Source organism: Idiotropiscis lumnitzeri, chromosome 18 (genome assembly GCF_059441095.1).
Source record: "Idiotropiscis lumnitzeri isolate Australia: NSW breed Sydney's pygmy pipehorse chromosome 18, RoL_Ilum_1.0, whole genome shotgun sequence".
NCBI lineage: Eukaryota > Metazoa > Chordata > Actinopteri > Syngnathiformes > Syngnathidae > Idiotropiscis > Idiotropiscis lumnitzeri.
This window is the reverse complement of record NC_142408.1, coordinates 5,428,532-5,441,337: the sequence shown is the minus strand read 5'-3', so window position 1 is coordinate 5,441,337 and position 12,806 is coordinate 5,428,532. Positions and strand designations below refer to the sequence as shown.

The 12,806-nt window shown below is 44.2% G+C and overlaps 1 protein-coding gene and 1 long non-coding RNA gene across 2 annotated transcripts in view; one reads left to right on the top strand and one right to left on the bottom strand.

The window, feature by feature from the left end:
• dym (dymeclin) overlaps window positions 1-10,385 on the top strand; it is a 29,923-nt gene extending 19,538 nt beyond the window's left edge. The window contains exons 15-17 of the mRNA XM_088280938.1: window positions 956-1,138; window positions 3,092-3,205; window positions 9,896-10,385. Of these exons, the coding sequence (XP_088137064.1) occupies window positions 956-1,138; window positions 3,092-3,205; window positions 9,896-10,045 (447 nt within the window). The 3' untranslated portion in view covers window positions 10,046-10,385. The remainder of the gene's footprint in view (window positions 1-955; window positions 1,139-3,091; window positions 3,206-9,895) is intronic.
• LOC148319144 (uncharacterized) overlaps window positions 9,766-12,806 on the bottom strand; it is a 39,977-nt gene continuing 36,936 nt past the window's right edge. The window contains exons 4-5 of the long non-coding RNA XR_015839712.1: window positions 11,368-11,583; window positions 9,766-10,345 (exon numbers count right to left, since the gene is read on the bottom strand). This is a non-coding gene — a long non-coding RNA (uncharacterized LOC148319144). The remainder of the gene's footprint in view (window positions 10,346-11,367; window positions 11,584-12,806) is intronic.

Sequence of the window (12,806 nt, the reverse complement as noted above, 5' to 3'; positions counted from 1 at the left end):
TTTTCTCGGGACTGTGCAACCCCTATACTGATAGCAAACGTTTGTTTGTTTGCCTGAATATGGAGCGTGGGAACCAATGGCGTCACGGCGGGATCTTAATCTAGAACGCTGTCATCGCACCGTCGAATAGCTGCGCACGCAGACAGCAAATGTTATCTCATCTTGGCGGCGTCAGTCTTCTGGGGCGTTGACGCGTGGTGAACCCGATCGGATGAACGCAAGGACAAACATGTTCCCCTTGAAAGAGGAGGAGGTTTGATTTCGTACCATTTTTTTTTTTTTGGTTTTAAATCGTCCTGTGGTATACATCAACTAAGTCTGAAATAATGTTCTGGTACTTTTTGTACACATTATTTTCTAATCCAATGAAACCAAAAAAATTTTTTTTTTTTACAGACTCATGTCTGCCTCAGGCTTGGCTTTACACGTAAAAATATCAAGTAAATCAATCGAAAATGAAGAGTATGATTCAAAAAATTCTACAAGTGGTGGGGAGGCCTTTAATTGTGCAAAGGCTTATATTTGGAATATTAAAAAATGTCTTGGTACAAAATTCAGGCAGAATGCGTGAAACAAATGAATTGCCTGGAACATAAACATGGACGCCTACCGCACTGTGACGCCACATTTAAGATTAGTCTGAAAGATTGTTTAGCTGCAGTTAGCTCGCGTGTTCAAATAGGCTTTGCAATGTCAGTATAAGAAAGGCGAAATTTCCGTGCCGATAACCTTTTTTTTTTGCCCTCTCCTAACATCAGCAACAGTGAGCGTAACAAATGAAATCATTTTTACAGCTCCCATTTTGCCTTTCGTCTTCTTTTCCCCTTCGGTACACACATTAATCTCCCTGGAAGAAATCATTTAAAAACACCATTATACGTGGAACTAGTGTTGTGGGGAAGCCAATTAACCTTTTATGTCCTCCTCCTCCTCCTCCTTTCGTCTTCCCCCTCAGGCTCAGGACTTGAATGTGATTGAGGAAGTGATCCGCATGATGTTGGAGATCATCAACTCTTGCCTCTGCAACTCACTGCACCACAACCCTAACCTGGTGTACGCGCTACTCTACAAGCGGGAGCTCTTCGAGCAGTTCAGGACGCACCCGTCCTTCCAGGACATCATGCAAAACCTGGACACTGTAAGTATCTCACGTGGAACCACTTCAAGGTGGCCTCATTTCTTCAAATAATGTGTCAAGGCGTAATAGAGAGTTGTGGTAACTCATTTCTTCAGAAAATGGATGGATGGACTCTTCGTACGAAAAAAACGACATTCAGGTGTCACCAAGTTAGCTCATTGGCTGACACTGGTGTTCTCACATTTAGAGGAGTTAAAGCATTTGAACTGATTTGCTAACCAAAACAGCAGCAGCTGACTTTTGCAGTGATAAGCATTCCATTCGCCTCTTTGCTTGCTCCACGGTAATCGCCCTGATTTATTTTATTTTTTTTAAAGCTAGCATTGCATATAAACCTGTACTAAAACTGTAAAATGAAGTACAAACTGTGTACTAAAACGACAGGCGTAAAGTGTGAACGGGAAGGTTGTGCAGTATTGATAAATGAATCAATCCTGCCGCTGTGCGGATAGGATCCGTGTCAAATATTTACTAATAGCATTCATGTTGGCGAAGAGGAGCAACTTTATCTGTTGGGTAGGAAAAAAAAAAAGAGGAAGCCGAAGTATTGCTGTGTTTGAGTGTGTTTGCGCTATTGAGGGTTGGGGGGATGCTGCATAGTATATTGCCATAGGCACCGCTGTTATCCATAAGTATGAGGAAGCAGGCTTGCTGGAATCCCTCGGTTAAGTCCGCTTCCCCAAGGCGATTCTTCGACGTCTTCCCCCTCTCTGGCTGCAAATCCGTGTGCATATGAGATGCTGGATTGAGGGAACTGCTCCTCTAAATTAACCCCAGATGGGAGGCCTTCACAACTGATGAGGAGATTAGTATTTTGCTGTCGCTCTGCTTGTGAGAGAACAAACGCTGCATGTGGATGTGTTTAGTGCTGTCGGTTTGACAAATATATATATTTAGAGGGACGAGGCGGGGGGCATTAGGAGGACTCGGTGAAAGAGATTTTTAATTATGGAATATCAAATGCATCTCCAGGGGAGAAACCTAGCGCCGCACTGAAAGCATCAGCGTGTCCTTGATCTCGTTTGGGCTCGTCTCTCACATAATGGAGCAAGTGGGCCCGTTTTCAATCTGGAATCGGAAGTATTTGATTCGTCGATTCGGTGGTGGTGGCGTTTTGACCCGAGAATCGATTCGGCGAGAGGAAAAAAATAGGAGGTTCCACATGAACTCATTCGCTGCCATTGACGGGTACAGAAGCCAAAAATGACAATCACAATTTTCTTTCCACACCAACAAGCGATTGCACCAATGTTTCCCCCGCCTTTGTGCATCTGCATCAGTGAAGATCGCCGCCTTGTTGCGAACGCTCCGTCAGCTGACATCCATATGGGGAAACGACTTGCTTTGTTGTGCGCTTCTATAAGTATCATTACAGCTCCATATTGCACTGGGTGTCATCATATACGGGCACTCCCGCTGCGGGCCTGCTGCGACGATGCTGGGATTAGACCAAGTGAGGGCTGGCAATTGATATTAAGCTTCAATGAGATAAGCATGAAGCGAGTTGCCTGTGTGTCTCAAAGAAAAAGCAAAGAGCTTTTTGTGCATGTGAAAGGCACCAGCCGCGTTCATTATCCGGCTTTTCGCTCAGGCCTATGCCAGCCCACGTCACGCGTTGACACGTCAGCTCACGCCACGCGGCCGCTCGCACATCTCATTAGCCGTTTATGGGATGAAAAGTGGCTCCATTCGGTTGGTTGTCTGGCTTCCGATTTCAAAACTGGCTTTTCATCAATTTGTTGTTACAACGTAAGGTGATCACACATTTATATGGTTGAGGGAAAACCATAACGACGATGTGGCCCGTCCACAAAGATGAGTTGGACACCCTTCACCTAAATGAAGAGGGATCGTCTTGACAACATAATCTATTCAGTCCATGAAAACTTCCCGTTTTACGTGATGAGACACACCTAAGTCATTTCCTCCTCTTTACCTTGGCAAACTTTCTAGGTAATCGCGTTCTTCAGCCAGCGTCTGGAGCAGGCCGGAAGTGACCTGTCTGTGGAGCGAGTCCAGGAGGTGATCATGAAAGGAGCCCAGGCCCTGCCTATAGACAGGCTGAAGGTAATACACGCGCCCGAAAGTCGCCCAGAATCACAATTCATGCGTTGGGACCGCAGGGCTGAGTTGGCGCCATAAAGATGTGTGTACAGGTGGGAAAGGAATTACGATATGGGAGAACTGGGAGAGAGCTTCAAAGATCCTTTGGGACATGTGACAAAAGGCCAAACCCTATTCTCATTAGCCATAACGCCCATCTCGCTTCCATCCCTGCTGGCCAGCTCCATGCGAACATATAATGACATTTCAAGGAGATGGGATCGGCGCCTGGGGCACTTTGTCACGGGCACATACGATCGGGAGGGGGCGGGGGTGCGAGGGGTGAGGTGAACATGTATAAATCAGCCACAATGCCGACACTCCTGCCGGGTTTGCGAACCCCGGCCCCTCCCGGAGCGCCACCATTAATCAGCGAGGAAATATGTACCCGGTCTTCCCCCTGCTCGGCTCCACGCCGCCGCTGAAGCTCTTGATTGCGTGTTTCATCATGTGTTCCATGTTTTATACCGTCCGCGAGACATTTGTCTTGCTCGCGTTTGGAAGAGGGACGGCACGCGGCCCTTGCCATCGCCACCTACACGCAGGTGATGTAGCCCTCGGTGAGCCGCGGGGATAGCTTGGCTGTGTCCTTCAAGCACGGCGACAAGCCTGCTGCGTCTTTGAGCCGCGTCGCTCAAAAATGGCGTACGCATATACCAGCGATCGGGTCAACCATGAACATTTTCCCTCCTAAAAAAAAAAAATACAGATTTAAATGACAGGAAGCGTTTGCAACCGTAATAACTAAAAATATTCACGGGGAAATTATATTTTTGTGCACTTAACTCATTTAGTACCATTGACGGCTAAATACGTTATTTTTAATGATAACATTGTGAGATGAGTTTGAAATCAATTTTTTTTTTTTAGGGAGGGTTCCTCAGCGCTCACCCCAAAACTTGTTTTTCTTCTTAGTTGTATTTTCCATATCATGCGCACGTGTGCTTCGTCCTCACGATGTGGCGCCCTCATCTAAGTGCTTTTGTTACCTCCAGAGGGCGCCGTGAAGCGAAGAGACTATTTGACCAACGGCTCCTCGGGGAGACCCGGGCCACAATTTGATGGCGCCATCGCTCAAACCAACAGCTGTCTCTCTTTCCACACCTCACGCATGCCTTCGTCTGATGAGCTCATTGGGCTACTCAGCAGCCGGCGTGAAAATCCATAGGCTGGATTAATGTCGTGTGGAATCATCAATGAATTGGTAATTACTGCTAAAAGCTCTTGGCAGGGGAACGCACGGAGAATGCTGACGAGGTAGCGGTGAAGGATAATCGTTAAATTCGGTCAAATATTGTTGACTTTGAAGCTGGCTCACTTGTTTCTGTGAACTGATTTCGTCTTCTTTGCCAGGTTTTGGCTTTTTTTTTTATTGTAAAGTCTTTATGCCAAGGTTGATTATTTTTTTTTAGCTTTCTAAAAAGGTTAGATGATCCATTTTCAAGGTCACTATCCCGGTTGACGTGTGGCAAAACGCCCGTTTAGGTGACAAGCTATTACGCAACCACTCCAGAACGTTTAGCATGATCTGGATGAAAAATCCTTTGCGTGTTCCTGCCTCCGATACACAAATTGATCAATAAATGTTGGTCAAATCCACACTTTATCTATGAAACTTAGAAGATTCAGTCTTCTCGGCAATGTCTGACGCAACCCTCGCCACTTTTTTTTCTTTTTTTTTTGTATCTTTCTTCTACTTTCCTGTCATGTGGATCGGCGGAAACACCCTTAAAAGCATTCAAATTACAACACAGACTTGTCATGGCGTTCCCAAAGGCATTCTGTGACGTTAATAGTGTTTGTCCAGATTGCAAACTGACAAAACAGTGTTGTTCCTTGTCCGGGGAAAACGGTTGACCGAAGACTAAAAGACGCCTGTTAGCTTAAAGCATGCAAAAAACAAAAAAAAAACATGCCACGCCTGTCCAAACTGAAAGGAAGGGTTAAAAGGCGACAGCCTCGGGGACGACCCTCCCTCAGTCTTGCCGTTTGTGGGTGTTTGGTGTGTGTTGTTTCAGTGACTCTCATGGGCAGTCGCTGTGGAATGTGTTGTTTAGGCCGACCGAAATCTGGCTTATTGAGCAGCGATAAGCGACAGACTCTCTGGCTCCTGAGGATGGGCCAAAGGGAAGAGGGGGGGGGGACGAGTTAGTTTTGCAGGTTTTGCTTAGTACTTAGTACTTAATACGCTTTTGTCGGACCAGTGGCCAGCGACATCAACAGCAATGAGGCGCATGTAAATTCTCGCGCCTGAATCACTTTTATCCCAAGATTCACATGAGTTGATTTGCTGATCAGGAATAATTGACCGTGCCTCGAAGACAGAAAACATTTCGTCCACCCCACCAACACTCACTCGCCGCCGCAGCCGCAACTCTAAATAATCGCATTTTCGTTGCAAAACAAACCTACACCGTCGAGTGAATACTCGCTGCGAGCAAAGAGAGCGCCACTGCCAACTACTGGAGTGGAGGTGCAATTACACTTTATTGTAGAAAGGCGGAGGGGGGGGGGCACATGTTCCCCAGGTTCACATGCGCCCCCCCCCCCTCCGCATCACAAACACAAAGCACACGGTAAAACATCAGCCTCATGGAGTCCACCGTGGAAAAAGCAAGAATCTATTAGTCCTTCCGGTGTGGTTTGAACACGCCATCCGAGCTCCACGTGACCGCGAGCCTCGTAAGATTAATAATAGCCGGGCATGTTTTTGACAGGTCACCACGCTCTGCTGCTGGCGTGTGCGTTGGTGAGTGGTTTTGTTTTTTGACAGATTACCATGCGCTCGCTCGCCTGTGCGCCTTTTTGAGTGTGGTTCAAAGCTTGCTCCACAGCTCGCATTCTTCTCCGTCTAGCCCGGCTCTTGACATCCCAGCACAGGGGAAGGAAGGGAAGGGAAGGGAACACGTCGTCGCCGAGTGAACACGTGAAGCCAGCCAGTCTGCGTCCAGAGACGAGGGCACGACCCGCCAGGACCTACGACTAACTGATAGGAGCTTAGGCCAAGTGGGCGCAGGCAACTGTCGTGAGTGCCAGGAGAGGCGGGACGGTGCAGATATATTCTGAGGGGAAGGCGCTGTGCAGACGGAGTCGAGGCACTAAAGATAACGTTCCAAGAAAGCGCTGGAACTCAAAGGAAACATTCTTGTGTTGAGATATTGGACGTGGCCAGATCAGATACTTTTTTTTTTTTTTGCGCCAAGTATGGCAGAGGTGGAGGAAAAGTCTTACCGTTTTGACGCTCTGTGAATCAAGCTTTTTATTTGAGTAGCCGGTTGGGAGTGATGTTCGTTTCAGATGTTTCATTGGGTACAGATGGTGACCGAGTAGCCAGGATGAATTCACCGGACGATATGATCACAAGAATTCTGCCAGTAATCCAGCATCGCTTTCTTGAGCTTTTTCATTGTTTCTGCCGCGAGGCCTCGAGTCATTCGCCGAGAGCTCAACATTACGCTCACGATCCGTGTTTCTTTCAACACTTGTTTGATCTAAGCCAAGTAGCAAAGATCGTCGTGAATCTTCCGTCTGTGTGAAAACAAAATGAAGGGAATGGGGAGATGCCAAAGCAAGTCTAGCATTAAAAAATAAATGAATAAATAAATACAAAAAGGCTTTAGTCGTTTCGATAAATAGTGACAACTAAACACGGGTACGAAGGTTCGCGTCGAACAAAAAAAGGTCCAAATCATAAAGTAACTCGTACTGTACTGTGAAAGATAAAATACATGGCTAATATATTACTAAACCATTTTTATGTCGATTTTTCTTCCTGCAAAAGCACAAGTCGGAAAACTCTCATTTCGATGAAAGAAGTTAATTTTGGCTTCCATTTTGCTCTTCTGACAGCTTTTCATCTTAACCGCTGGCCCGCCAACAGGACGGGACGCCACGCTTACAGTATGTTATCATTTTGGGAAATGGGCTTGCCCAGACATCGGAAGCGCTGATTTGTTCCATCTGTTCCGAAATTTTTTTTTTTTAAAACTTCCGACGATGAGGCGCTCCTCGTTTTCAATGTTGAGACACCCAGGGATTGAAAGCAGATCAAATTCAAGTTTTAGAATGAGTGTGACGGCTTAAAATGCAACATATGTTGGATGTCGATCAAAATCATCGCCTGGAAGAAATCACGGTTGACGGGACAATGCTTTGGATGATCAGAGGGGCAATCAGCTTTGGAGGCTGCTCGAGCTGCAACAGGTAATCGATTACCTGTCGATTGATCGATGTTTTGGTGGCCAGATTAGAAACGTGGACCTAAATCCACGTGGCTATTTTTTGGGATGAGGGGAGAACCAGTTGTATTTTTTTTGCATACGTTTTTCTGTCATTGCTGTACTTGTATTTTTTTTTACATGGTTTTCCATAACTTTCTTGGCATTCTCAATGAAAAATAGTCGAATGTTAATGACGAAATAAAGCCATACATCCATGATGCAATTAATACTGGATGGCCTCCGCCAAGTTTGCTGGCTGAAACCTTGCGGGCCAAGCGCAGCAAACAGCAGGTAGATAGAAGTAGGGCATCAATAATACAGAAGCGCCTCATTATATTCTGCTGTCTGCACAAGCATGCGGTATAAAGGCGCATGCAGTCGGTAAACTGTGGTGAAAGACGCGCTCTATTGAGTTCTGGCCATCCCTATAGCGCTACACGATCGCTATCATCATGACCCAGACACCACGGCTACCGGGGTCACAGGCCATATGCCAGAACCCACACACACACAAGCGCACGTTGTGTTATGTTGACAAAGCTGGGTCGCTATTATCCGACCGTTGTTTGTGCGTAGACGACCCGTCTCGTAGGCACCAGCTCATCAAATGTTCAACACCAGCCAGTGTTAGCGCACAAACAATATTCTGGTGACATTTTCTTTTTTTAGTTTACGTTTCTTTTTTTTCCGATTGTAATCTCAGGCATAATCACCACGACATTACAAAAGACCCCGTCAATTACAGTACGCTTATAAAGTCACAAAGATAATTGAAGTGTTAACGAAGATAGCACTCAGTCGACTGCGGAGCTCCGCCTGAGGGTTTCTAACCATCCTCATTTGGATCAGCACCAAATGCCGCAACGTCGGTCGAGACGTCGTAGTTTTCTCATCAAGATTCATGCGTGATTCAATTATATACGGATATATAGTAAGGATGCACATGATATAGAAAAAATATCGATACTGAATTAATGGCCTAGGCAATTTCAAAATCAAAAATTCTGAGAATTTGGACAATTTTTATTTAAAAAAAAAAAATCTAAATGATTTATTATTAAACTATTTAATTTGATCATTGATGTTTTGCCGTTGCTCCATCTACCGTATTTTCCGGACTTTAAGGCACACTCTAGAGCGCCCCTAGTGGTGAAAGAAAAATCCACAGAAAAGCCGCACTGCTGTATTTGCCGCATGGTTCAATTAAATGAGATGATCATATATTTTCATAAGCCAGTGACAGACTACTGCGCTGCCATAAGAGCAGAACTTCATTGCAAACGCTAACATTTCTTCGCAGGAGCATTCCCAACCCTAATATATAACTCCACTTACAACCACGTATTGACACCCGAGCCAGCGTTGTCGGTCGTCTGGACTGCGGCGTAAATACTGCCACAATGCGGGTATCTGTGTCAATGAACAAGTGTGGTCCACACCAGCCCAAATAAGCGGGAGTCTGACTGCTGTTCGCGTGTAATCATGTAACACGGCACCTCACCGCTGCAAGCTCAAACAATAAGGTCAAACTCTTGTGCAAAATGACACCGCTCTACGTTTGCTTTCATTTTATTACACTCCCTGATGTGTTTACCTGTTGTGAGCGCAGGTCAGACACATGCAGCAAAGTTATTTCCTCTTATTTCCCCCGTGGATGAGCCACGCGCCACCGCTTTTATTTGGCAAACAGTAGTCGTCAACGTGCCCGGGGTCAAAAGGCCACGTGGCCGCATTAGTTAAGAGGTCAGTCGTCGGACCTCAAGAGTTGATCCATGTCCCGCGGGAAGCTGTAAGCAATTTAACCTCAGAGTCAGGTGTAATTACATCTGCCACGACTGTAGGAGCTCATGAAGAGATCTCTGAGGAGCCGACAGCTTAAAATGTACCTGGGGCACGCAGGCTACAATGCAATGACATCATTTCTGTATGATTGTTCATCAAGAAACACCCCAGCACCAGGTGGCAGACTGAGCAACAAATGACACGAGAATCATACAACATGGCCTTCATGCATTCTAGACATACGGGGCAATCGTAAATCGTATTGAGAAAGAATGAACGAGCACCAAACAATAATTATTTATTAGTGTAAAATCGCATTCTGTCATCTCTATATATATATTTATATATATATATATATATATATATATTTAAAAAAATATATATATATATTAAAAAAAATATATATATATAATATATATATATATATATAAATAAATATAAATATATTTAAAAAAAAAATATATATATATATATAAATAAATGTAAATATATAAATAAATATAAATAAAGGTAGGTAGCGCATCAAAGTCATCAGGCATGTTTTTATTTTTTCGGTGGACTGGAACGTGAGACCTTGAAAAAGGGGAGATCTGCTCCCACACACACACACCTCACTCCTCGCATACTAATCACTTTCCCTCTCGTTGTCTAGAAGTTTCCGGAGCTGAAGTTCAAGTACGTAGAGGAAGACCAACCCGAGGACTTCTTCATCCCATATGTGTGGTCGCTGGTCTTCAATTCGGGCGTGGGCCTCCACTGGAGCCCGCAAGGCATCGAGCTCTTTAGCATGGACTCCGGCTGAGAGTGTTTTGCCCTCGTACAGACTGACACTTTGTGCAAGTGTGTGTGTGTGTGTGTGTTGCTTTTTATAGGACGCTGCTTTGGAAGTGCCTCGACCTTGTGCTACAGTGGCGTGGCAGCGCAACCTAATTTTGTCGTAAACCAAAACAATCCTTCTGGCTTCTCCGCTGGGAATCTTCTTCTCCGGAGCTTGGCCTGCTTCCACAGCGCATGGAATGCTCAAGCTCCCCGTTGGTGTGGGGCGTGATCGAGACTAGCGACTGATAGCAATCCTGCTTGTTGTTTCTCCTTTAAAAAAAAACTAAAAAACAAAAGGTCAATTAAAATATATGCAAAGAGGACTTAAGACGCAGAATAACTTATTTACAGATGCAATGAATTGCGAAAATATATGCATTTCATGAATATGCTGTAAGATGCTGACTTTTATGCTGAATTAGCTCTTTTGTGCGCACAAATTGCTTCTGGAGGCGCATTAGGGCCACACTGAACAAACAATATGACGACAAGAACGATTTAGAAATGGTTGGAAAAAAAAAAACATTTACGATCATCGTTTGTGTCTTTATATGTTTGCATTGAATTATTTATTTTCTTTTTAAGAATTGGGCCCCTCTTATTGTATGGGGAAAAAAACTATTACGTACGATACACTCTTGATAAAAGCATACTGTAGCAACAGGTGAATTTTACTTATCCGGTTGGGGCTTGAATAAAAATATTGTATCAAAGCAGCAAAGTGAAAAACTTTTGGGTTCATTGGGAAACTACGGTACAATGGAACACAAACCCGCGCCACCTCTGATTTGTGCATGTTTTGATATTTTTTCCGCTCCATTTCTCCTCTATTATAAGAATCGAAAAGTTTGAACTAAAAAAAAAAAGTGGTAATTTTACAGAATTGGATTCTAGAATTGTGTGGAGAATTATAATTTTATGGGGGAAAACGTAACTTTACAGCAATAGGTAACAATTATGATGAAAATAAAATGTATTTTTTAGTTGAACTAATACCAGAAAAGAAATAAGTCATGATACTCTGAAAAACAAGCCATGATTCGTAAAATGAAACACTTCAATTAACAATCTGAATCCTTTGCTAGCTACTAAACTTTGCAAACACGTCGCGCGACGGCGGTTAGAACGCCACCCTTCCTCTTGTAGCCTTCGTTTGCAACCGAGAAAAACCATCAGCGAGCGGGGTAAAAAGGACACAATGGCTGCCTCTTCCCTGGAGAATTTCACGCCATTGTATGGATTTTTTTTTTTTTTTTTCGTGGTCAAGGACAATGCTAATGCTTCTCCAGAGCGGCCCGCTCTCACCTGCTCGCAGCTTCATTACGCGGGAGGGCGATTTGAGCTGGCAGATGGCTGAATGGAGGTGCTTCCAAAGTGACATGGCCCTCCATGTGCCGCCTCGCCGTCGGGGTCACCTTACCGATGGCTCCAGTTTCACGCGACGGCAGCAAGATGGATGAAGCCGCCGCTCGGTGTCTTTTAGTTTCCTCTTTCCCTCAAGGTGGATGCGAAGAGCTGGAGCTACACAGGTCAAAGTAGGGCAGGGAAAAGTTAGCCCATGTAACCATGGAAACGTACATATGCATATATATATATACATTGTTAGTAAAAAAAATGGGCCTTCTTGGCTGGACAGATACTTGAAGTATAAATATATACATCATACAGTTATGTATGTCGAAGGTAGAAACTGTGTGGTGTTTTTATAGTTTTTTTTTGTTTTGTTTTTTACGGGACCGAGTGGCTTCGTGCATTGCCAGCATTCTCAGTTTAGACAAAGAGGAAGGACAACATGGAGTCACTTCCACAGCGCTTTCCCCAAGTGACTGATTACTTCCAGACATGTTGCCCCAACCCCGTTCCGCTTCCTCCTGCTCGGCAATTTTAAACGGCGCCACTGCGGGAGCATGGGACAATAGGGATGAGCAATTGACCACAACATCCCCCCCCCCCTCCCCCCAGCATCTAAACACACACAAACACGTCATGACGATCAGGAGGCGACATATCCCCCCCAACCCCCAGTTTGCCCCGCAGCCATATCGGCGGCACATTAACATAGTGACGCCGGCATACAACTCCGTCTCTGTCTACGAGGCAATTACAAACATTCACTAATGCAAATTCAGCACATTGACTGTCTGGACTCTTCCCCACTACTGAGCACAATTAGCGACCTGCTAATTACAATAGGAAGGGAGAATCAAGTCTAAGATTACGAGGAAAAACACGTTTTGTGGAGAATAAATTCCTTACTACAAGGGAAGGGAAAGTTATCAGGTTTGCTGAAGAAAAAAAAATACTCTCACTACTAAACGTAACACTCAGTGAATATTGAGTGGTGATTTCAGGAGGAAAAGGACACCATTTGAGAAGAAAAAGAGTGATGCTTTCATCCAAATATTGAAATTTTACGAAAATAATTGGTTCCCTAAATTAATACGAGAATCAAATTTGGTGTGGATAATTGCAATTAAAATTTAGTTGTAACGCATTTCATCTTGTACATTTACTAAAAAAAATCTTGTCAAATTATGAACTATTTTTTTTCCTGTGGTAATATTACTTTTTATTTCTCACAAATGTTCAACTTTTTGGTGTCATACTTAAAATTTCATTACAATTTTTCTCATAACTTTTGAAACTTTTCTTCTCTTAAACTAAAAAAATGTATTATCATAGACCAAAAAAGTATTGTCAAATTGCACCCTGACTGTAGCATGTTATAACTGGTTTGACACATT